Source organism: Pecten maximus, chromosome 4 (genome assembly GCF_902652985.1).
Source record: "Pecten maximus chromosome 4, xPecMax1.1, whole genome shotgun sequence".
NCBI classification, from domain to species: Eukaryota; Metazoa; Mollusca; class Bivalvia; order Pectinida; family Pectinidae; genus Pecten; species Pecten maximus.
In genome coordinates, this window is record NC_047018.1 from 15,290,354 (window position 1) to 15,316,995 (window position 26,642).

The following is a 26,642-nucleotide window of genomic DNA, read 5'->3' on the forward strand; positions in this document are numbered from 1 at the left end:
TAATGTTAATACAAATATGGTTATGGTCAATATTAAAATTATTGAGGGAAGTAAACAAATTTATCCGCAAATCATTATGTAGAGGACAATCTAGAAAAAAGTGAGAAACTGATTCACGGTCATCTGAACAATTACATAAAGGATTGTCTGTTAAATGGTCCTGGTTTAAATCAAAATTTAGATCACTGCAATAATTTCTAAGCTGAGTTAAAATTATGTTCGCCCTTCTGTTTCCTTCAGTTTTAAAGATTTTAACAGATTCAATTTCCAATGTGTTATTATTATTTAGTTTATGTTTAAAGCTTGCAATTGAGGGATAATCAGAGTAGTTAGTATCTGTGTTGTTAGCTGTGCGGCACATAGACGGGAAGAAACTATCAAAGTAGCTATTAGTTCTGCATAAAGGTGGGTTAAAAAGTCTGATGTGTCGGAGAGGATAAGTATTATCGTTAGGATTGTTAGTAAATGGAATCAATATATCTTGTAAATATTGTGGTGCGAGTCCATGCATTAGTTTATACATCATAATATGTTTATGTTTCATTCTTCTGGCAGCCAGAGTTTCCCAACCAAGTTCCGTATACAGTTTAATATGTGAAGTGCCAGAGCGAAGGCCTGTGATGATTCTTGCTGCTTCTAATTGTATTGATTCCAGAAGATCGGCAGATTATTGTGTGCAGTTATCCCAAACAATGTCAGCGTATTCTAATATTGGCCTATTAAAAGCAGTGTAAATTTTGATTAATGTTTTTCGATTGACTTTTGTTTTTATGTATCGAAGAATGTTAAGTCTGCTGTATGCTTTTTCATATATGTTCTGAATATGTTGTCTCCATGATGCACCATCTTTAAGGGTGAGCCCTAGGTGTGTATGTGATGTAGTGTCAGTAATCTGGCTGTTTTGAAAAGTTAATGTTGGGTGATTTGTGTCTTGTTTCCTTGAAAATATGACTGATTTAGTTTTATTGGGGTTAAATTTGATGTCCCATATGTTTGCCCATTCACTAATGTTAGTAAGGTCAGAGGTTAGTGCTTGTGCAGCTTGAGCGGGGTTTTCATCAATAATTATGTAAAGGGAAGTGTCATCTGCAAAAAGTTTAATATTAGTATTAACATTTTCTGTGATATCATTTATGTAAAGAAGAAAGAGAAGTGGGCCAAGAACAGATCCCTGAGGAACCCCTGCATTAATAACCTTGAATTGAGAGAAATAACCTTCAGTGCTAACTCTTTGCAATCTATCTGTAAGATAACTTTGAATCCAGACAAGTAAATTTCCATCAATTCCATAATTTTTTAGTTTTTTAAGAAGACCTTGGTGCCAAACTCGGTCAAAGGCTTTACTGATGTCACAAAATACAAACCTTAACTCCTTTCCCTGATCCATATTACTAACAATTTCATTATATATGAATAATAACTGATTGACTGTAGAGTCACCTGGTGTAAATCCAGACTGATGCTTAGTTATAATAGAGTTTTCAACAAGGTAATTATGAAGATACAGTCAAACCTCGATGATTCGAACCTCGTTGATTCGAATTTCTCGCTGTATCGAACTTTTTGCTTGGTCCCGAATTTTCTCACTATATAACACTACTAACGAAACTATGTATGATTCGAATTTTTATAAATCGAAGTTTTCGATGTATCGAACTTTTTTCATGACCCGTTAGCTATGATATTATAGGTAATTGACATCTCATGATTCGAACAAAAAATTTACCTGTACTGACCACTGAACAGGTGTTTGTCGTGACCCCTGCGGCAAGAATTCACACCTCTCCCCCAAATGCCCTGACTGACAATAGGGATAACGATAGCGTGTGTTGTCACTCCCGGTCATGGGGTTAATTAATAATCAGACCAAATTGATAGATAAAAGGTGTATTTAGAAGCCATGACATTTAATCACTCCGGTAAAACATTTCGGTAGTCGCCTCTGATAATCTCCGCCGCCATTGAAATCAGCGGTCGGTGAGTAAATTTTACGGAACTGTAAAACAACCGGACCAATTTTTTAAACACAAACAATTAGCGATGGCTTCACTCATATTCAAAGTGTCACGTTTCAAACTTATACATAAATATCCAAGTAAATCGATTATTTGGCATTCAATCATGCATTCTCCAACCGATCGGCATTCCGTATTTTATATGCACATAACGTAAACGCACGTGTCTTTAGCAGAAAAGCCTAACGACTTACGTAAGTGTGCATTGTACTTCTTTTGCTTTATCTGTTAAACGCGATATAAGTGTTTTGTAACCGATACATATTTTGTTTAATTAATAAAATGCTTAGGTATAATTAATGAAAAGAATTTTTATTTTGTTGTGTTTGAGGTATAAATTAACTAAACTTTTCGATGTGAGCCTGACAGCCGACGATCAACACGAAGACACTGAGGACATGTAACGTTAACAGATATGGTCATTTTCAAGAAAACATCGATCTATTGTCAACCATGAATAATTCGAAGTCCCGCTGTTTCGAAGTTTTTCTGTTAGTCCCTTGAACTTCGAAACATCGAAGTTTGACTGTATTTAAAAACAACTTTTTCCATCAATTTACTAAAACAAGAAGTTATTGATATAGGTCTGTAATTTAGGACATCATTAGTAGAACCATTTCCTTTGTAAATAGCATTAATATTTGCTTGTTTCCAACTATTAGGTACAATCCCTGATTCTAAAGATTTATTAAATAATAGTGTAAGTGGTAGTTTTAGAGAAGAGTTCAGTTTTTTAACAATTTTTGGAATAACGCCATCAGGGCCTGGTGGCTTATTAGCATTAAGAATGTTAATTTGATCAGAGACATCTTGTTCAGTGACTTGAATATGTGTTAGTGAAATTGGGATAAAGTTTTGTGTAGTTTGGGGGAGTTCAAGGTTAGGTGTTGAAGTAGAGATATTAGTGAAGTGATTGTTCAGGACTTCAGCTTTATCAATTGGGTGATGAATGACCTGGTTATTTAATTCAAGAGGGGGGATAGAGGAGGATTTATTAGAGAAGTTTGTGATAGATTTTGCTATCTTCCACCATTTGTCTGGGGAGACTAAGTTATCGTTCAGAGAGTTTTCAATTTGTTTTATGTAATTTGCCTTTGCTTCACGGATCAGGTCAATAGTTTCATTTCTAAGGGTGCGAAATCTTTGCCAATAGTGAGGATTATTATTTATTTTAGCCTTTTTGTGTATTCTGTTTCTCTGCCTCATCTTAAGCCTAATGTTGTTATTTATCCATGGTTTATCATTCGGTCGTACTGTTATCTCTTTGGTTGGGATAAAATTATTGACCTGTTCCGTTAAACAATTTATTATGGTGACATTAAATGACTCAGTATCCTGAATTACTGATAAATTTAACCAGTCATAATTAGAAATGGCATTATTCATACTATCAAAATCAGCTTCATCATATATCAGAATAGTTTTTTTATAGCTCATATGTTTAAATGTGTTAAAGGAAATTTGGGCATGGACGGATGAATGGTCACTACAGAATGGTGGAGATACATGGGTGCTTCTAATTATGTTACTGTTATTGGTAAATATAATATCAATGGATGTTGCACTGACAGGCGTTACTCGTGTAGGTTCAAGAATAAGAGTAGATAGATTATGTTTAATAAGGAGTCTTGATAAATGATCATTTAGTGGCACATTTAGCATATTAACATTAATATCACCTGTAAGTACAACATCCATAGAAGTATCAGTGGCTCTAGTTAAAGTGTCATCAAGTTTGTTCCAGTATTCGATATTACTGTCAGGTCTATATAAACAACCAAGAAGAAATTTATGATTATTAATCAAAACCTCAGACCAAAGCAGTTCCACATCGTCCCTTTCAAGATCAGCTCTTCTTTTTACAATGACAGTGTTTTTATAGTATATTATGATCCCACCCCCTGGGCCTGTAGTTCTATCTTTCCTGTGTGGAGAAGAAGTGAAGGAATGCATTTGAATGTCTCTGTTATTTATCAGTGGATTTAAATGTGTTTCTGTCAGGCATACAATACCGTTACTTTCAAATTCGGTTTCAAGTAAGGAGGTTTTGTTTCTAATAGATCTAACATTTAGATGAACCATGTTCAGATTATAAAACGGACCAGGATTACTTTCAACATCATTGCATAACAGCAGAATAATAGGTTGTGAAAATAGTATGAATGATAGATTATCAAAACATAGAGATGATAAATAATTAAGAATTACAGAGAAATATAAGCCATCATAAAGTATCTTGAAATCAATTAAAATTATATTTAAAAATAACCACCGGCGATCTACCCAAATTAGGATACCCGCAGAAGAGTTACCCATTCTCATACTGGAAACGTTTGACGATATGGTAGGATCCGTCGATCGTCCGGCAGCTCATGATCAGGACAACATTCAATGATGCATATGAAAACCAGTTAAACATAGCTGTGAAATATAAGAAACGACACAAAGATACAACAATCAAACACATACACACACACATACGTAAATAGAAAAGCGGAAGTGACTCTGACTCATCAGAGTGCTTGGAACGTTTGAAGACACAGGTCCTTGTATGACAATAATATAACAAAACTATTTTTACTGCATATGGAATATTATATATATAACAGGGCAACAACTAAAGTGGAGTTAAATTAACGAACATTATAAAGAAAAGAAGAAAAAAAAAATGTTAACATTAAAAAAATAGGTACCAACGATTTGTGCATTAGTTAATAAAGTTAAAAAAAAAAAAATATATGAATAAAGACTTGTTTTTAACTAACCCCTATGATTGGGGTCACGTATTGGATCAATTATGCAGAACTCCAAATAAAAATGACCATGTGATAGTTTAGACAATGTGTTTATTATGTGCACATTCACGTGGAAGGCAATTTGTTACTGGCAAGACGAACACGTATACACGTGTGCGTATAATATTTTGCACGTTTGTTGGGTAATAGAGAAGGAAGTGTTTGTTCATATATATAAATATAAGGACTCAGGACTTATTTCTAAATATATTTATGGAGACTCAGGATATAGGATTAAGTATTCAATTTTTAGGTAAGTTTTATACATGTATTTATATTTAAATTATCTTTTGATTGACATTTACCTGCACAATTCATTGGACACACCGTACCTACATGTATGAAATTAAGGTACATGTATGAGAGCATAGAGGCATTATACCGATGGAAATTAAATTGACAATTAAATTTATAAAATAATAATAAAAATATGAAGATTAATGAACATGTTCTGTGGTGATTTCTTAATTAATATACATGCATATATTTTAAGGAAAAATTCCTGGATTTCAACCAGAAATTTAGTTGTTCACCATAAGCTATAGCTAGAACAAAGACGTACATTAATATTGTACATGGAGTAATACAGGATATATGAGACGATTAAATTGTATATTTCCTTGATACATATATATGCATTTACATTATTCTTGCGAATGCATAAATATATTATATATTTGATATACATGTTTACTGCTTTGGAAAGAAGGGTTCAAGTTAACTATGTTATAAAGTATAATGTTATGAAAATGTGATATGAATTTTGGTCACAATAAGACAGTCGTGTTATTTTAAAATTCTTGTCAATGAAGACAATGTGTAAACATGCAAATGAAGTTATTTTTACTATGTAAGTATCATCACACATTTGACATGTATTACCCATCTGATGTAAGAGAGCCATTATCTCTTTAATTGAATTACAAAATTATTTTGATTTGCAAGTCAAATTTGGTTATAACACAGATAATTAAAACGTGTCAATTACTAGATGTTGTTTGTACGAACAAATATAATCTAATCGCACACATATGTTGTTTTTATACACACGTATAGCACAATGCATTCAATTTTACAATTGGCGGTTGGTGTTTATGTAAAATAATGGCTTTATTACAGACATATAAACCACGATTTGCACGGTTTTTTTTGTTTTTTGTTTTAAACTGACATGTTTGACATACACTGTCACATGTACAGCACCATTCATTTGAAAGAATCTAATTACATAAATGTAACAGGTGTTGTTTATGACAACAAATAATTAACTACATATATGGTACAATTCTTTACTCAATACAAGTGATGTTGGTGTTGATGTAGACAACACTATATATATACTTGTAGCTATCAATGTCTAGAGTTAAGGTATGACAACAATTATATATAGATATTTTTCCAATTCACACATATTTATATAGAAGTCATTGATCTTCCTTCGAGAGGGATTCGAACCTGTTAGGTGCGAAAGATACTGCCTTCTCGGAAGGACCATTGGACTTGTAGGTAGTGCGGTGTGCTGTGTTGCGGGAGCTGGGCTGATAGTTGGGGCGACGGTCAGGCGGAGGGGGATCGGGATACGAGGACAGTTCACTGAGATGTGTAACATGGGCCTTGGCCCCGTTGTTGTTTCTAATGACAATTTTACCGTCGTTAGTCCATGTACCTGATATTTCCCCAGATGATTTTAGATAACGGGCTTTATTAAACACTTCAGCCCTCTGCTTTGTGAGCGCTTCGTTGATAAACAACTTATAAACAGATCGTTCAGATACATGTAGGAGAGATGATTTGTTACTGGCCTTCGCTGAATTGTCAAAAAGTGAAAATCTGGCACTGTACACTGAGGCTCGTACTCGGTAGGAAATGAACCTTACAATAATGTCTCTGGGATACCTGTCGGATTTCGGACCTACCCTATGAGACCGGCTAATGTCAGTCTCGCTGACCATTACTCCAAGATGGCAGTTACATGCCTCGTTTATAAGTGTATCAGTGCACTCATCCGCTTTCTCCGGAATACCACGGAACTTCAGGCAGTTTCTGCGGGAATATTGCTCAAGATCATCCTGTCTTTTATTAAGATCAAATAATTGTTTTTGAATGTCTGGGATTCCTACCTTTGAGAGGAGCGTGTCCTTCAGAAGGTCATTGTTAAGGAGTTGACTAACAACTTCGCCAATCACACCAGGATCCGTGATAGCATTGATAGTACTAATACTTTTCTTGATAGCCGCATTCATTATGAATTATACGAAGTATGGCAGTAGATGGTAAAGCAGAAAAAAGTTCTTGCAGAGTGTACACAGTTTATACTAGCACAATATGGCGGCGTGAGTAGTGACCACTGGTATACATGTACGAGTATGTAGGACGGAGCTTACCCGCTAAGGATTCATCTAGGTCCGGCTTAAGTAGTTGACCATTATCCAAGGAAAGTAATCATGCTTTGATGAAAACCAAGCAACTCATGGTGAGCCAAGTAGGACTAGACCATATTATATTATCAGGAGCTGACCGTTTCACGTCCACTCAGATGGCCACCGGAAGCCAAAAATGCTAGATCCTCTATGGTATACACATTTTAAAGATCACCTCATCACATGCATTTAAATTTTAAAACAATACCTCTGTGATCTTTCTGCAGCAGTTAGCGGTGATACATTATCTGGTGGTTTTTCCCTTAAATTGGCGCAGTCTCATACTAAAGGAAGCAGACTGAAATAAAATTGAAATTCATCAAAACACAAACAAAACAGACTTCAATGTCTGGTCCTGAACTTTAAAAATATGTTTTTTTATTGTAATTCTTATTTGATCAGAGACCATTTGTTTCGGATGATACATAGAAAACATGCCACAGTCAAATCCATAACATCCAAAACACAACACGGTATTTGAAATATATTAAAGGGCACTGGTAAAACCACACACATGTAAAGCTAATTTTCTTTCATAATATTATAATAAAATTTCATTAATAGTCCCTCCATAATATTTGTAATCAAGTTATTATGTACCATCTGTTTTGGATGTTACATATTTGAGTTAAAAGCATGTCACAGTCACATCCACAACAGTGTTATTGTGTCAATCCATAACGTCCAAAACACAACATGGTATTTGAAATATATAAAGGGCACTGGTAAAACCACACACATGTAAAGCTAATTTTCTTTCAAAATGTTATAATACAATTTCATTAATAGTCCCTCCATAATATTTGAAATTGAGTTATTATGTAACATCTGTTTTGGATGTTACATATTTGAGATAAAAGCATGTCACAGTCACATCCACAACAGTGTTATTGTGTCAATCCATAACGTCCAAAACACAACACGGTATTTGAAATATATTAAAGGACATTGGTAAAACCAGACAATGTAAAGCTAATTTTCTTTCATAATATTATAATAAAATTTCATTAATAGTCCCTCCATAATATTTGAATTGAGTTATTATGTACCATCTGTTTTGGATGTTACATATTTGAGTAATAAACAGGTCACAGTCACATCCACAACAAGCCTTCTTGTGTCAAGCTATAACATCCAAAACACGACACATCATTTGAATGCGACTTGAAGACAATATCTACTAGACTTGGATATTATGTTATTTTACTTCGTAAAGTGCTACGATCTCAAGTCTTTGTTAATAAATCATCTTCACAAAGAACTGTTAATTCCATTAAAGAGTACGGACGTTACGTAGCGACGTCCAAAACGTCAAGAATATTGTCAAAGTGTAACGTCCGTATGACGAGATGGCTTTTGTATAACTATCAGCGATGTCCGTCATTTTCTATCGATCTAAATTAATAGTTTATTATAATGTGTATTATATGCATCGATAACTAAGCTGTAAAGATTCACTGTTCATACAATATCACACAGTTATGGCATGTTGTGGATGTTACACTATCGCATTTCGTTTGACCGACAACACTTACCTCCATCGCGGCAGCGGACTTGCGCGTTGTGTACACACAAACTGATTACGTGAGCTTAGGACGAGTCCAAGGATCCATTTAGGGGTGTTGGTTTAGGCACGAGTGTAAAATTGAAGATAAACGAGGATTCGTTTCGGACATTACATATTGACCGACATTCCCATGTTAGGAAAAGCTTGGCGATATCTTTTTGTTGCGAAACCCTACACATGTCATTTTGATTTGAAAGTAAATTTAAAGAACAACCTAAACCCCCCTACGTGCAAATACTATTGCCCATGATTGACTAAATCTGTAGACACATCGCAAGTGCTACACAAACTTTGACCGACACGGTAACGTCCGTACGCAGATTTTAATTATTAAAATAATATGCATTTTGTTGACATTTTCGTTTTCAGACACCTGTATTTTATCCTTTTGTTTATGCTTTTTCACATTCCATAATTTGTGCAATAATGGTTCCTTCGACAATAACCAATACAATTATTGAATATGCCTATGGAAAAATGTCTCCAAATGGTCGCGGGCAAAACTGATGTTTTTCATTTTGAAACTTTTGTAATATTTTTATTTCTTACCATATCATCATATAACTATCTTTAGTATTTATTCAAGTTACATTTAAAAACAAAATACAACATACATGCCAAAATATATTTTATTTTCATCAAAGTTCCATGGTACTGATTTGCTGAATAACTGAGAACGACCCAGATAGCTTTATTAAAAAAACAAATAAATTTACCATATTTTAGGTTCAACTTTGGACTTTTATTGTTCAAGATTGAGCAAAAAGTCGAAAAAAAAACGACCAAGTCCATCTAATTAATATGCGTAAATAGCATAACTTCAAAAGTAATGAAAAGATCTTAATAAAATTTTGCATGCTAATAAAACTTGGATAGCTTTATTAAAAAAAAAAACAAATAAATTTACCATATGTTAGGTTCAACTTTGGACTTTTATTGTTCAAAATTGAGCAAAAAGTCGAAAAAAACGACCAAGTCCATCTAATTAATATGCGTAAATAGCATAACTTCAAAAGTAATGAAAAGATCTTAATAAAATTTTGCATGCTAATAAAACTTAGATAGCTTTATTAAAAAAACAAATAAATTTACCATATTTTAGGTTCAACTTTGGACCTTTATTGTTCAAGATTGAGCAAAAAGTCGAAAAAAACGACCAAGTCCATCTAATTAATATGCGTAAATGATATAACTTCAAAATTTATCATCAGATCTTGATAAAATTTTGCAAGCTGGTAAAACTTAGACAGCTTTATTACACCAATCAACTTTGATATGTATTTACGATATTGAGTTCAATTTTGTAATTTTATTAATATAATTTTGTCAAAAGCCAAAAATTTACAAAAAAAAAACACCCGGCTAATCACTGTGTGTATCAATGACACATATTTCAACATCAGTTTTATAAAACCTTTCATAATTGAACAACTCAAACAACTTCATCATAAAAATACCATAAATTATGAAATATTGAATATTTACAGTTCAAATTTCAAAATTTTAAAGATCAGACTTCTTTCATTTTCATTGTTGAAAACTGAAGTCTGTTAATTAAAGAACACATACAATATACATTCGATAGATTTACAATAAATATGATGATGAGCATTTCAGTTAAAATATTTTTCAACAAATTGTCTGTGCTTTGAATTTATCTCATCAACATCAGGGATTATCCAAAATCTCAAAACCTGGAGAGGGACGAATGTCAAAATTGGAAAATATAACAAACTTTTTTTCAACTTCTTGAACATCATCAATTGCTGGCCAAACAAATGTAACTGCACCTTTCTTTTTCCTGGCCATGAATTTGAATGTATAAAGATCATCATTATCGACACGAAAACTTCAGCAGGGTACCAGTCATCTTCATAAGAAATTGCTAACCATGACCCTTGTTGAATTGTTTTTTCTTTGTCCAGTTTTAATATATCAACAATAGTTTGTTTCATATGTGCAACAATTCTATTCCAGGAATATTCAAAATTCGAGACCTGGATATTCAGAAAGAATTTACAATAAAGGATCTGAAGTCGAAGCTTTTCTTTTTTCAGTTTAATTGTTTTACTCGTACTTATAATGCTGTCTAGATCATTTCTAGACCGTACAATACCACCCATATCTCTAACATTTCTCTCAATTTTATTCCGTTCCTGTGTGATTTTTTGTTTTGCTTTCATTTTTAGCTCACCTACCCGAAGGGCAAGTGAGCTTATGCCATGGTGCGGCGTCCGTCGTCCGTCCGTCCGGCGTCAACTTTTTCATTTAAACAACTTCTTCTCAATAACCAAGAGGCCAAGGAACTTCATATTGGGCCTGTAGCATACTGGGGTGAAGGGCTACCAAGTTTGTTCAAATAATTGACCTTGACCTTCATTCCAGGTCACATGGGTCAAATAGGCTATACTATTCAAACGGCTTCTCAATTACCAAGAGACCCAGGGACTTGATATCGGGCCTGTAATATGCTGGGATAAAGGGCTACCAAGTTTGTTCAAATAAATGACCGTGACCTTCATTCAAGGTCAAATGGGTCAAATAGGCTATAATCTCTAAACAACTTCTTCTCAATAACCAAGAGGCCCAGGGACTTGATATTGGGTCTGTAGCATGCTGGGATGAAGGGCTACCGAGTTTGTTCAAATAAATGACCTTGACCTTCATTCAAGGTCACACTTGTCAAATAGGCTATAAACTTCAAACGAGTTCTTCTCAATAACCAAGAGGCCAAGGGACTTGATATTGGGCATGTAGCATGCTGGGGTGAAGGGCTACAAAGTTTGTTCAAATAAATGACCTTGACCTTCATTCAAGGTCACATGGGTCAAATAGGCTATATTCTTCAAACAATTTCTTCTCAATAACCAAGAGGCCCGGGTACTTGGTATTGGGTCTGTAGCATGCTTGGGTGAAGGGCTACCAAGTTTGTTCAAATGAATTGCCTTGACCTTCAGTTAAGGTCATATTGGTCAAATAGGCTATATTCTTCAAATGACTTCTTCTTAATAACCAAGAGGCCCAGGGACTTGATATTGGGCCTGTAGCATGCTGGGGTGAAGGGCTACAAAGTTTGTTCAAATGAATGACCCTTGACCTACATTTAAGATCACGGGTGAAATCGACTTAAATCTGTAAACAATAATTTTGCGATAGGCAAGAGCCTTCTAGACCAGATATTAGGCCAATAAAATGCTGGAATGAAGGACTAGAAAATGTATTAATATGAATAAACCTAGCTTACTATGATAATCAGCATAGTATCTGTAGAAATGACCTCAATCAACTTCAAAGTTGCTGTAGAGCCAGGTGAGCGATACAGGCCCATTGGGCCTCTTGTTTTCTGTTTTGTTACGTTGAGCATATTTTTCCTGTCCTCAACTACCTGTTTTTTTTAAATTTTAAAAGTTTTTATTTTTTTCCTTGCCTCAAATAAAATAAGTTTCCATGATGCCATTGACTTTTTCTTCAACCAGACTGCAGTATGGTTTCTTTTGAACATACATGAATGTAGGTATAGAACTGTGATGACGTAAAGTGGCGTTTGGTTTCCTTTTCATGCTTGAATCCAAGTCACCGAATACATTTTTTGAAGGAATATCTGTAAGCTTGCTTTGTTGAGTTCCTGCCCTGCAGGTAGGGCGAAAAAATTGTACCTGCTGCCCCCATTACATGATCGTTAGAGGCGACTAAATTTGGGATCTTATCTTTTCTCTTCTTCACAACTTTCTTCTTCCTAATGTCTCCCTTGACACTGCCTCACTTTTGGCCTTTAGTTGCTGCTCCTGCTTAGCGCTCAGCATACAAGGAGTGGGATGACTGAGTTCGCCCGTTGTCAGTATAATGTGACCGGGTGGGGTGTGCTGCTGGGTGTCTTCGGCAGTATGCTTCAGTGAGGTAGCACTATCAATCGGCAAAGGTTCCGGCCTATCACAAGGAGACTTAACACGAACATACCGCAGCCTCCCAAGACACACATACGCACTCGACGCACGCACGGGAGGCCGTCCTTAAATGACCTTAGATGTTAATAGGACGTTAAACAAAATAAACCAAACCAAACTCCCAGGACACACATACGCACTCGTCACACGCATGCATGTCGCACGCACGGGAGGCCGTCCTTAAATGACCTTAGCTTTTGATAGGACGCTGAACAAAATAAACCAAACCAAACCAAATTGTTGAGTTCTATTGCGTTCGAGGATGCTAGAAGCTTCTCCAAACATCCCAGAAGGAAGCTGGTCTTTAAGCTGCCTTTCTACAACTTTAGTTAAACTTGTACAAATACATTTTAAATTGTTCGTAATATCTGGCAGAATCTTACATGTCGCTAAAACATTTGTATAACAAGTTGAACTGCGTGGAAAATTTTCAAAAATTGGTGCTATGTCGCCTTGTAACAAAGCATCTGGTGCTTCAGACCATATTTTTAGTTTTTGGTGTAAAGGGCCAATGTATTTATATAAATCTAAATAATGTTCACTGCTATTTATCAAATCCCAAAATGGATCTGCAACGACGACAGACAGAAGAGCCAGAGCAGCAACCTGTGACAATACCTCAGATGATGACATATCTAGTAAAACAGATTGCAATTTCAAATTTGGTGACTCCATGTAATTACTTAAAAAATCCTTAATATCCGAAGCATGGTGATGGACAGCCACAGCACCAGTAAATATATTATTGAATCGATTTCCGCGATAATTAATTATTTTACTGCTTTTATTTTTGAGGGCCATGTACGCTAGCAGTTGCTGACGACATCCATTTTTTTCATCTCCTCTGGGCCCCAAAATTTCAGAAGCTGTTCTGATAAGTCGAACAGCTGTAGGTTCCGAAGAGTTACTGAATCTCGTAAATTTAGCATTTGCATCCCTACCAATATGATTGTTTTATACCTTTAAGACATGTAACAATTTCATTATGGAATCCCAACAACACATGCGCTGAACAATAAAAGAAATTTAACCGTGTAATTTCAGATTCACTTTCACAATTTGTAGATAATTGCTCAGTTCTCCATTCATCTAAAATCTGATTTGCCTTTTTCATAACACTTGATCTGTCTGACATCATAGCTGCCAAGGATGAAAGTAATGAATTGACGGATGAATGTATCATTTCTGCAGGCTCTGTAATAAAGTCTTTGAATACATTTGCAACAGTTTGACTATCTTCACGTGCAACTGCCTTAAATCCAAACACCAGCGTTGAATCTGTAGTGTGAATTCCGGCATTAAGTACTTTTTTTCCATCCCTCCCTGTTCCATCGGAAAAAATATCATAATTATTTTCTGAACTCAAAACCTCACTAGCATGCTGTTTAGCGACAACATGGCTTTCATCACATATGTTTTGAATTGTTCTTGAAGGAACATGACACTCTCGATGAAATATCGAATCACTTACAGATTTTATTACATTTGAATATCAGTATATCTATTAGTATAATTTTCCTTTGTTGGCATATCTTTATTTTCTTCCTCAAAAGTATTCAGTTGTTTATTCAGTGATATTATTTGTTGATGTTTATTTTCAAGCTCTACTCCTTGTTTCAAGTTTGTTTCATTCAATTTGTGTTTTTTCGATGACAAGTACAACATTTTATTAGCCGGTGTTGGAGCCTTTTTTCTTGATTGAATTCGCAAATCATTAAGTGTTTTATCAATAATGTCAACTTTCTTTTTCAGTGTTTTCATTTCACTTTTCCACTTCACTTCTTTTTTCTTCATTTTCTCTTGTTTCTGATGTAAGTTTTTTTTGTCGATTTAACCTTTTTGTAATTTTCTTTTTCATGCTGATCACTTTCTGTTTTAGATCACTGTGGTCTCTTTTAAGAGAGTTATGCTTTTGTTTAACAATTTGTAATTTTTCTACTTTATTATGGTTCTCTTCAGGTGATGCCTCCAATCTATCTATTCTGCCCTGCAGGTAGGGCGTAAGAATTGTACCTGCTGCCCCCATTGCATGATCGTAAGAGGCGACTAAACTTGGGATCTTTCTCTTCTTTCTTGATAACTTTCTTCTTCCTAATGTCTCCCTTGACAATGCCTCACTTTTGGCCTTTAGTTGAGCGTTCGCCGCTGTGAGGAAGGTTTTGGGTTTTCCCCCCTAGCCGAGACATACCAAGAGTCTTTAAAAATGGTAGTTGCTACTCCTGCTTAGCGCTCAGCATATTTGGAGTGGGACGACTGGTTGGCCCGTTGTCAGTATAATGTGACGGGGTGGGGTAATGCCAACAATATCCATGTTTTTGTTTAAATATAGCCAATTCATGAACACATGCATTAGTCAAATTGAAATTGAGCGGCATCTCAGATCCTAGAAATACTCTTTTAGTTATTCCTATACTCTGGCAGGCTGAACATATAAAAGTATTTTAAGTTTCATCATTAATTTTAAAAACAATGTCATGAAGTTTCACATTTTTCTTCATATTGTTCAGGACCGTTCTGGTTACATTTGACCATTTTTTGGGTGGGTCAAATCCAGGGTTTGCTGTTATTACATCTTCTAATGTAGAGGAAACTGACATGCCCCTCTCTTGTATCTCCTCATACAGTAGTACATACTGTACAGTGGTTATTGATGTAATTCCTGAAAAAAAATATGCAAACAAATAAGATAAACTAGAATAGTGATTATTTCCATTATCTAGATCTACCTTCAAAACGTTTTAATATGTTAAAAAATGTTTTAATAGTGCTTAGAGATAGACTAACATTATATATGAAAGAGACAGACAGAGATAAAATAATGACAGAAAATATATATCAACCAAACTATTACGATAAGTTGTATTTGGAAAGGTCAACTTGGACACACCCATATGTCAAATTCTCCCAACCTGTACAGAGGCTCACATGTCGATTTAAATGCACAACATCACAATCGAAAGTTAGCTAAGTAATATTTATTTTCTATATATATTTTACCTGCCATACTGACTTCTTTTTTCAACCAGATCGTCAAGTATCTTCTTGTCCCAGCCGGACAACCGCAACATTTCGTCGCGGCACATGTGTGACTCTGCCATTGTTTACGTTAGATACAAGGTCACGATCGGACGAATCGGGGATTTGTAGGTCATAGTATCATGTGAGCTGTGCGTTTTAGTTTCGTATAAATAGGTGGAAATGAAAGAAAATAATGTGTAGATTATCGTCATGGTTTTCTTTTTTCATTTAGAATTATATACTACAGTTATGTGGTCGCACAACGTTCCACGATGTGCGATATGTGCGATACGGATCGTGCATAAAATGTGCGCACGATGGGCGATTGGAACGGTACATGTGCGATACTGTATGTATCGTGGTCGATATAAAATGAGGAACGCGTTATCTAATTATTTAAACGTGTGGACCGATTGTAAAAGATATACAACGATTAACATTTTACGAGGCAGCTAATTACCATATTTTTGGTGAAATATATGCAATGATTATTAGGAATGAAACTAAATACCGATGTATAGTTAAATAAGTTATCTAAATGATTATTAAAGAACTTTATATAATTTGCTCGGACGTCGTCGAGGACACCACTAGGCCTTGGCGAGTCGAAGAAATGTGTATTCAGCGAGATTATATACAGGCTAATTAATACATGTAGAACTCAACAACAGATAAAACGACTTGTTTTGAATAGAAACATTTCTGTTGTGTTTAAAAATACATAATATATGTAATTTATGTATTAAGTAAGATAAATAATCGTAGTGACGTCCGTCTACCATTCTGGTACATGTACATGCATCACCAGGCCGTCGAAAACATCACGAATACTTGCGAGACAAAATTGACGGTACTTAAATGGCAAAAATTAACAGGTCATACATGTTCCATGAATAAAAACAATTGTTATGCAGCACGTATAAGTAAAAGCGACCATCTTATATCATAATTTTAATATTTTCGTATAACTAGTTATTCCGTAATACTTATAACCCTATCGTTAGCCGTGCGGTTTACATCGCACAGTTGTGCGGTTTGTATCGCACATCGCACATTTGTGCGCACGATGTCTGCACGGTGTGCGCACGATGTTTTTGGAGCGTTGTGCGATCACACAACTGTATAAAAACGATCGATCAAAGTATTTCAACAGCAATCTCGAATCGAAAGTCACAAGATACAAGACAACGAAAACTACCGTTGAAAAATACGAATCGTCGGCATGCCTATATCAGCGGTGTCCTAAATGTGTTTAATATTATTTTTATTTTTGTCTTTGTTAATGCTTGCAAACAACATCTGGCAAACACGACAACAACAAAAAATGTCCCTTAATAAAACATATTACATATTAAAAGGCATTTAATTTCCACTTTTATTTCATATAACGTTGTATCCGATAACAAAATGGCGGCATGTGGCATACCTATTGTCAGTATTATGTGTCCTGCTGGGTGTCTTCGGCAGTATGCTTCAGTGAGGTAGCTCTATAAATCGGCAGAAGTTCCGGCCTATCACATGGAGACTTAACACGAACATACTGCGGCCTCCCAAAACACACATACGCACTCACCACACGCAGGCATGTTCTGCTACCTTAAATGGCCATAACTGTTGATAGGACAACAAACTAAACCAAATTATTTGAGTCAAGTCTGTAGAAATAACCTAATAACTATGTATCCACATCGTTGACTATATCGACGATAGCTTGGGCAAATGTTGTAGAAGAATAATTGGGAGCACAGATGAAACATCGTCAATTTGTTGATACTGTTTTCTATTCATGTTTTCCAAGGTTTACCCCTGTTGGGCTACTGTTCCTGATAGCTGCGGTTGAAGTGCAGATAGAAAGGCCAATGGAAGCCCTCCAGGAGTTAGCTGTCTTTATACCTACAGTAATGGTTTGCTTCCTGTTTCATGGCTTTGTTACCATTCCGACCATGTATTTCTTAGTGACAAGAAAAAATCCGTTTGTATTTATGAAGAACATGTCAAGGGCTCTTGTGACTGCTTTTGGATCGTCTTCAAGGTAAAAGTAATGTGGTATCATTACAAAGCTTCTTATCGCACCTCGGATATGGTTGGTCGCATTATATTGATTAAAATTATAACAAACACCTTCCTGTATTTTTCATGTAACATCATCCCGAAATGGTTGGATTTATCTATGTCTCGTCTCTAAACGCCAGTTGAAAAAAATTCTGACGTTGGGTACTATTTTAAAACGTTTTTGCACGATTTCGGCAGACAACCTATGTAGAAATTGACAGGAAAAGATTGGTGTAGAGAAGCAAATGTAACAATGATTCTGCAAATCTTATCGCATGTTTTACATCGCTTTTGCACCATTTTTTGACAGATGTTTCTCTTCTGAGTTAAATTTTTATGTACATAAATACGCTTATGATTTTTCCGTTGACGTTTACAATTTATGATTTTCTTTTTATTGAGAATAAATTACATTCTTAAGCTGTTTCCAAAAAATCCTCGCTACCTCTAACAATAGCAAATAATTGCTTGGGTTGTATGTACTTACAAAAGGGATAATACTACAGGAACAGTTTTTTCTGTGTGTGCAACTGAATTGGTCCTCCTTTCTTAGCTCTTTCTATCCCGTGGTCTACAATTTCCCGCGGATAATGCGGATTGTGTAGATAATGGATTAAGTTCTTCAAGCGTTAACTTACCAGTGTTTCTATCACCGACAAACGATATCAAGGGAAAGTTAGACTTAATGGAATATTAATTTTCTAGAAACGACAGTTTCACTGAACTTCACACATAGTATATTGTATACCAGTTCACACATAGTATATTGTATACCAGAGGAGGTAATGTATATTTCCCGAAAAAAAACGTCATTTTTTCGGACTGCCAAAATTTTAAAATATCCAGAAATCTGATAGATATGAAGATATTCCGCTTGCATTTGGTCTATTTTTTCAACATTTCTATAAAAGAATTCCCTCTAGATAGCCCTTATTTACCTGATTATCAATAATATTTGGATGTATTTTCAACTATAATTTTACGGCTTTCAAACCGATTTCTGTAGCGATGTTAGTATATACGCTGACCACATCAAACGAAATTAATTTACTCCTGGCGAACTTCTTCTGGTTGACTTGTTAAAAAATCAAAATAACTTAACAGAACTAGGTTCTTTAAGCAAAGGGGCTTAGAAATAATATTTAAAAATTGGGTCACACTATTTGGACCAAAGAAGATCAGTCTGAATTTTGAGAAATTAGTAAGATAATCTTTTTCTTCCTCATGAAGTTTGTCACCTTCTCTACTGATCAAATTAAATATTTGTTTGTAGGTTTGTAGGTTTGAACATTATAAAATTCTTCATTAGATAGCATTTCCTTTACATTCAGTATCCATAATGACAACAGCGCCACCCTTATCGCCTTCCTTTATGATGATTGATTTGTCTTTAGCTTAAGTGTCTTGTGCTGTTCTTTGATAAGACAAATTACAACTCTTATTTTTAACAGGAAGTGAATGCCCTTTTAATCTATATAATATAGTTTCTTCCAAAAAACATCTACACATTTAGACGGATTATATTTTGACTTATTCCTCACTAGTGGTATGTTATCTGAAAGGATTGCCGTTTTCCGGAAAAAATCTCTAATCGCAATTGTCTACAAAATCGTGAAACATATCACTTTAATTCTTTTTATATAATTTTTTGGGGCAGGGCAAAGACCTTTTTGATGCAAAATAATTTCATTTTCGGTTAAAATGCGTGATGACAAATTAATCACTTATGGTAGAACCATTGGCGTTTGAGTCAATGATTCCTGTCCTTCCCTTCGCACTTTATTTTACGGTGGCTCTTTTCTTAAAAAGACTGGAATCTGGAAAAATCCACCAACATATGAGCCGCCGGCTGGCATTTAGGTCCTTAAGGCATAAAAAATCAAAATTGAGTTTTTGGTATTTTCATAATCTAGAGATAATGGCGGTTAAATTGGTGTAAAAATAGCTTTGGTGCGTCAATAACTGACGATTTGACGCTACATTGAATATATGTCGCATTTGGTATGCTAGATGACGTTGGCGTTAATAACGACGTCATTTTACCAGTGCCATTTTTGACGTCATTTTTTGCAACGTCATTTATCACAGACAGTTGCATAATGCTTTGCTGTTACAGGTCTTGAACTGAAGACTTGTTATTATATCTATAGTCATTTAAAAAGAAAAAAGTCCTTTTTCAGTTGTCATGATTCATTTATTTACAAGGATAAAATTTGTGATTCACATATCAACTTGAACACAAACATGTATCTTGCAATAAACAGGTAACATACCTTGTAATTACACACAAAAACAATCAGTCACATCCCTTACACACAAAAACAATCAGTCACATCCCTTACATACAGTACAAAAACAATCAGTCACATCCCTTACATACAAAAACAATCAGTCACATCCCTTACATACAAAAACAATCAGTCACATCCCTTACATACAAAAACAATCAGTCACATCCCTTACATACAAAAACAATCAGTCACATCCCTTACATACAAAAACAATCAGTCACATCCCTTACATACAAAAACAATCAGTCACATCCCTTACATACAAAAACAATCAGTCACATCCCTTACCTAATACAAATAACAATCATTTTATATTTTATTTGGTAGAAACAGATTGCAAAGTGAACTCCAAGACTCCATCAGGATTATATTGTTACAATTAATTACATGTAGTGTAAGAAGATAAAACATTTATTTTGAAATTGTATTTAACTGTATCCTAACAAGCAATGCTCATTTCATAATATAAAATAAAAGCATGAGTACAGTATTTAAGTTTTCATCAATAACAATTTTGATCTCAACTTTCAGTTCATTCTTCTGTGTGGGTGGGTCTAGAGGTGGGCTCTGGGACAGTGGGCAGGGGACATAGAAGGTCCTTAGACGGATCCTTTACAAAAGGCCTGATATTTTTGTACAGGTACCATGCACGTTCTGCGGAAAAACCTTTTGCCTCCAGTCTCACTGGCAAACCCTGTGGAATAATCTTTCCCCTCTTCACAAGCCTCACTGGCGTTGTCTCCCCGTCAACACCTTTTTTAACAGTAACCATTCCTGAAAGAAAGAAACAGGAATGGCATGTTGTAATTGAACTTAGTTTTGAAAGGGATACACATAAAAATAAAAAAGAACCTGTACAAAACCATTTTATCTTTTAATCGGATAAAAATTCTGCATGCCCCACATACCAAATACATCATTAGAATCAGACTCATAAATCTAGCGGAATTACCCATGGAGGTAATTGATAATGAAAGCGCAGTAAAGTATATAAATTAAATGGATTGAAATATGTAAATATAGCAGTACATGTACCTGAAGTGGTGGAAGCAAAGTGAAAGTGATGGTATTTCCCAATACCAGGAACCGCTCTAAATACAGGCTTGAAGAATTGTTTCCAGTCTCTCCAGATCCACGAATTTGGTGACATCTCACTGTATAAATCTGCCTGGTTATGTGTGGATGAAGCATGAATTGTCATCTTCAGGTCAGACAAACTATCCACATCATTGCGTCTGATTTTCCTTCGGGCAATACCAAACATCCCATCCACAAGACAACGGGCATGATATGGCTTCATGAAATGTAAATGGATGTCATCATGATATCCATTTGCCACTCTCCAAGCCAGATAGCTTGTGACAACCTGAATCATAAAAAAATAAAATTAGGTTCATTGTATAAAGCAGTGTAAGAACCTGTATTATTAAGTTTATTATATTACTGGCCTGCTTTCTACTAGCATGTCAAAAATAAGACACCTGAATAATAACACTATTGTGACTTCACAATTACAAAATTTTGGAGAAATCGGAGATGAGTGGGTATCAACATTCAACAGCTTCAAAAATATGTAACTTATAATGTTATAATGATTATGTAATGTTGAATAATTGTTTCAGTACAAAGAAACATACAGCCTGCTCCTTATATTTGCATAACTACCAGTTTTGTGATAAACAGAAACTTACACTGCTGACTTTTTTGAATGAATTCAGTTCAACTTGGCAAATGATCTTAACTGATGTGCCACACTCCTTTAAGGTGTTTTCTTAACTCAACAACAAATATTCCATACCTGATTCTTATTTTGGCCACCACAATTGTCTGCATTCAAGTACACAGTTTTTTCTCCTTCCCCATGGTATTCGAAGAAGTGGTGCAACATAGATACAACAGCATTGGCCGAGTGGCTCTGGGCACCATCCAGACCAATGGACTGATCCTCGCCAAACAAATAATTTGTTTGCAGGGACCGACCATCATTGCAAATACCAAATAGATTAGCTTTATATGGTGACCTGAAAGAAAAAGCTGTACAATATCAGAGAGGCATAGTGTTCAAGATCATTTCTTTTAATTTCAATCGGATATTTTTTTATTCTGATATTCAAGATTGAAACTTTACATCTTTAATACATGAATTACATTTTATGAAATATGATCCAATACTACAGAGATTTAATGGTTTTAAATGTAACCTGTTTTACCTACTGCTTCTCCCTTTTAACAGACTTAAATTGTTTTTTACCTGAAGTACAAAGCTCCTTCCTGTCTGCAATGACTGGGCAGAAGTACACTTTGAGCATAATCAAATGTGTAGTGGACATCATTTAGGTCCATGGAAGTTGGAGGAACAGGAACAGTAGACTTTGCATGACCCTGAAGACCTGCAATAGCAGCATGACATTTTTGTCGATAATGGTCTCTCTCCTTTTGGGCTGATGAAATGTGTTCTGCAAAGTTTGTGCTAGCCTCCATTTTATCTGCCTCAGTGATGGCCTAGATACAATATATGTACAAAAATCTTATCTTAACATGTCATCAAAATGTTCTATATACATTGTACATACAAAATGTATATAATGAACCTATAAAAATGTATAACAAGATGTTTAAAGCAATAAAAGTTTTCTTTGTAATTTTACTAATAAATTCATACCATTATTGTTATGAATGAATATGAATGTAGAATTATTACAATATCACTATCTGTTTATCTAAAATTAGAACTCAAATATATTAAGATATTTTGGTTTTAATGTCCATGGATATTAAATTAGACTTGTTTTGATTAGGTTCTTACCTTCTGTATCTGATTCCTAAAGGATTCACATTTGTGACATACATCTGTCTTGCAGGACATGAACTGGATGTGTGGGAGACACTGGTGCCATATTCTTCTGAAAGTGGTCTCAGATAGGCATCGGTTTTCTGTTTCACTGTTGAAAATAGATATGTCACTAGATCATAAAATTGGAGTGTGACGATTATAAACAATACTAAAACCAAATAATTCAATGTCATTTCCAAAGTTTGAAATATATTATTTTCATTTTAACAAATAATTTGGACAAATTCTAAGATATCTAGTGATGGAAGATAATTTATTAGCAGCTTGTTTGTGTTTATAATTAAAGCATACATAGTTAAAAAAATATTCTTATAGCTAAACCAATTTATAAAGGCATTATTTCAAATGTTTTATGATTATAAATTAAATGTATCTGTAGACAATATTTAATTCATAACAGTGAAAATTGACACTGGTTTATCATGGATTGCTGTATGAATTGATTACCAAGTACTTTTTTCATTATGAGGATAATACTTACATACATACTTGGCTGTATTTCTTATGGACAGATAGATAGGTTTCACTTCCAGGTAAATATATTGGTGGAAAGCTGTCCCGTCCACGTGGTGCAGCAGGTTGGGGCAATCCCATCTCATCTGCATACCTAACATATAAATGTAACTGCATTAAAAAATAATTAACATCAAAATTCATTTCCAAATATCTCATTGTGCTGATAGTATAATATGTATAATGGAAATTTGGAAACAGACAAGGTCTGTATCAAACTGTGACCTATTGCAATTGAATGTATGTAAATAAATAATATAGCTATTATATTTCAAAATACATGTACCCGGTATGTTTATATTTATTCAAGGTGACTTGAGATGATTTTTTTAAATCAAGTTTTGCACATGTTAAGTTAAATTACTAACAGTTGTATTATTTATTTATTTTTCCCCAGCAAAAGAGAACAAAATACAGACTGCACAGATAGTTTGATGTTAATCATGACATGCACGACAAGTATGAATATTCTACATACAGAACTATGGGTTTCATTTTTATTTTTTTTTTAATGTTAAATACCTGTGTATAAGTACACATATGGCACAGCACTTACCTTGAAATAAACTGGACAACTTGTTGAACATTATCATAGGTCACTGCATTTTTGGTTTTTTTCCCTGTATTTCCATGTATCCGTGGAACAGCACCATTCTTGACGAAATGGGCCCTGATGTTTTTCAAGTAATGTGCATTTATGTTATTAACATAAAGGAAACAAGCCTTGCAAACACTTGTGTTCTGGAATTGGTAGTCAAAGCGATGCCGTTTGACGTTAGTTTGACCATGTATTCCCCTTGTCATGCCACATGCCTGGAGCTGTCCAATAATTAACATGTCCCTGCCATCTCTCTCCATTCCCTGCACATTCAATCTGTTATCTTTGATATCCATATTGGGAAATTTGGACAGACACCCCTTCTTACATTTACGCTGTGCGTCACGTTCGTCCGAGTTATTTTCGTCATCATCATCATCATCATCATCAACCTCGTTGTCATCACTACGTAGTGTGTCTTGATCAGAATCATTTTCTGTGTCCCTTTCAACGTCATTTCTGATAAAAACTCTCATCCGAGTATGCAGAATCGGCGAATTAATAACGCTAATGCCGTTACTCACATCATCATCATCATTATCACTCTCGATGTCATAGTCAAAATCAACATCTTCATCCTGATTACCGGAGACAGAACTCACCTCTTCAGCTGTACCACTGTTTACCCGACTTGTACACGGAAAGAAATGGCTAAAATCATCGTCTATCTCACTTGCTAAATCGCTATCACATCCGACTACGTTAAAATTTGGCGGAAGAGACATCATATACGATTTCTTGATGCGTTAGACCTAAACACTCCCATCTGCCATCTTCGTAGCGAATGTAAACAACTACGTAAATACCGGAAGTGTGTTCGGCAGAAAACGGGGAAACCCCATTCGTGTCGATATTTTTGTTGAATAAACACTTTTATTTACATTTACCGTTAATGTTATTGAATGGAAAATTAACCGACATATCTAAAGTTTAAGGACAGGTATTTAAAGTTCATCTATAACAAAGTGTATCAGCTGCATTTTGTGTTTTTGCAACGCAAGTGGGATTCCCGTTTTCGCGCGAAACGGAAATAGAATGGAAATAATAACTCTGACGGAATTCCCTTTTTTCTCCGTTTTCATTGGATAGAACTTAAGGACCTAAATGCCAGCCGGCGGCTCATATGTAGTGTCATCTTTTGTGACCGGAAGTGATACTGGCGATTACTACTTCCTTGGTCTCAGTACCCTGGTGTTCTGGTCTTTTTGGTTGGTGTTTTAATTTTCCTCGATTTGTCATTCATAGTAATCGGAGATTGATGCCTTGGTGACGGGTGTTCTGATTAAATCGGAATGCAGTCCTGGGTTTCTTTGTTCCGGCTGTTTGGTATCCTTACTTTTCATTTTGTTATTTTTGTCGCATTGGTGTTGGATTTCTTACAGAAACCAAATAATCTCGGTATCTGACTAGATAATTTCTTTACTTCATTCTTTCTTCTCCCTTATGATAACAGAACGATCCTCTTCCAATCCCATTTTGAAATAACTGCATTTGCATCAGACAGTTCAAAATGTCCCTTTTCGCATGTTATTTTGATCACATTCCGAATGTTTTTATCAAAATTTAGATACCTAATCTTCTCGCCCTATTCGTCAGCAATTTAATATTGACCTGTCTGTAAAAGGGCAGTGTTGGTTATGATCTTCGTGTCTTCCTCCGCCTACTGAGGTAAGTCCTTGAATCGGAATTTCCTAGGATATTATGGGTACTTTCTGACCGAAACAAGCGGCATATATCGCTGCTGTATTGATGTTCTTAATGTTGTCAAAATATGCCTGCTTCCTTTGGTTTAGGTTTGTTTTCCACAACGATAAAATTTTATTTTTTATTTTCAATGCGCTTCGGATGATGAATAATTTGTCTGGTGTTATAAGATCATCTGTTGGAGTATAAACTTTAATATCTGTTTGCTGATCTTGCTTTAAGTTCCCCTCTTCGGTTTTACAACTGGATAATTGTATTAACAGGTCATTAATATCACTGATCGTTCCGTCGACTGTTGACAGTTTCTTCACGATATTTTGCACTATAGGATAAATTTCATTTGAATTTATATTGCAGACTATTTTGCTAGTCACAAATAGTTAAACAGAGTAAAGTTACAATTTTTGGTGAAATCCAAATAGTAAATCAGGGCAATAAATCAAGACCCAACCACTCCTACAATTCAAATGAGAGGGGTTGTTGGCGGTAAGGCGGAAATGATATATCTACATCAATACACCAATTTTATTTTTACGTTGTATAATTATTTTATAATATCGTTTGAATGTTCGTACAAAGTAAATCGTTTGTGATGCGTCATAGCTATCAAGGTGATGTTCATAATTTGGTTTTATTCATTAGTTTCAATCTGTAGCTGAATAGCATATCCAGTGACATTTTAACAAGCCTATCAATCACTCCATTGGTGAAATTTTAGAAACGTATCTGGACAATTGTTAGTATGCATTATACATTATACATACACAACGTTTCAGTATATCATGACCTGACGGGGTATCCTGCTAGGTGTCTTCAGCCGTATGCTTCAGTGAGATAGCACTATAAAAATTGGATTCATTTCCTCGCTATC

The 26,642-nt window shown here is 35.0% G+C and overlaps 2 protein-coding genes across 3 annotated transcripts; both read right to left on the reverse strand.

Moving 5' to 3' along the window:
- Window positions 1-20,370: 20,370 nt before the first annotated feature.
- LOC117325347 lies at window positions 20,371-22,471 on the reverse strand. The gene is made up of 4 exons (XM_033881496.1): window positions 22,354-22,471; window positions 21,901-22,123; window positions 21,138-21,468; window positions 20,371-20,876 (listed from the first exon to the last, which is right to left on the reverse strand). Exons 1-4 carry the CDS (start codon window positions 22,443-22,445, stop codon window positions 20,635-20,637), a joined length of 888 nt encoding a protein of 295 aa, XP_033737387.1. The 5' UTR covers window positions 22,446-22,471; the 3' UTR covers window positions 20,371-20,634.
- A 397-nt stretch (window positions 22,472-22,868) lies between these two features.
- LOC117325346 (nucleolin-like) lies at window positions 22,869-25,027 on the reverse strand. 2 transcript variants are annotated; one of them, XM_033881493.1, is made up of 3 exons: window positions 24,026-25,027; window positions 23,438-23,563; window positions 22,869-23,044 (listed from the first exon to the last, which is right to left on the reverse strand). In XM_033881493.1, the coding sequence occupies exons 1-3, from the start codon at window positions 24,793-24,795 to the stop codon at window positions 22,897-22,899; spliced, it is 1,044 nt and encodes a 347-aa protein (XP_033737384.1). In that variant the 5' UTR covers window positions 24,796-25,027; the 3' UTR covers window positions 22,869-22,896. The 2 variants fall into 2 exon arrangements, with proteins under 2 accessions (XP_033737384.1, XP_033737385.1); XM_033881494.1 differs by having other exon boundaries at window positions 22,902-23,044; window positions 23,446-23,563.
- Between the last annotated feature and the right edge of the window lie 1,615 nt (window positions 25,028-26,642).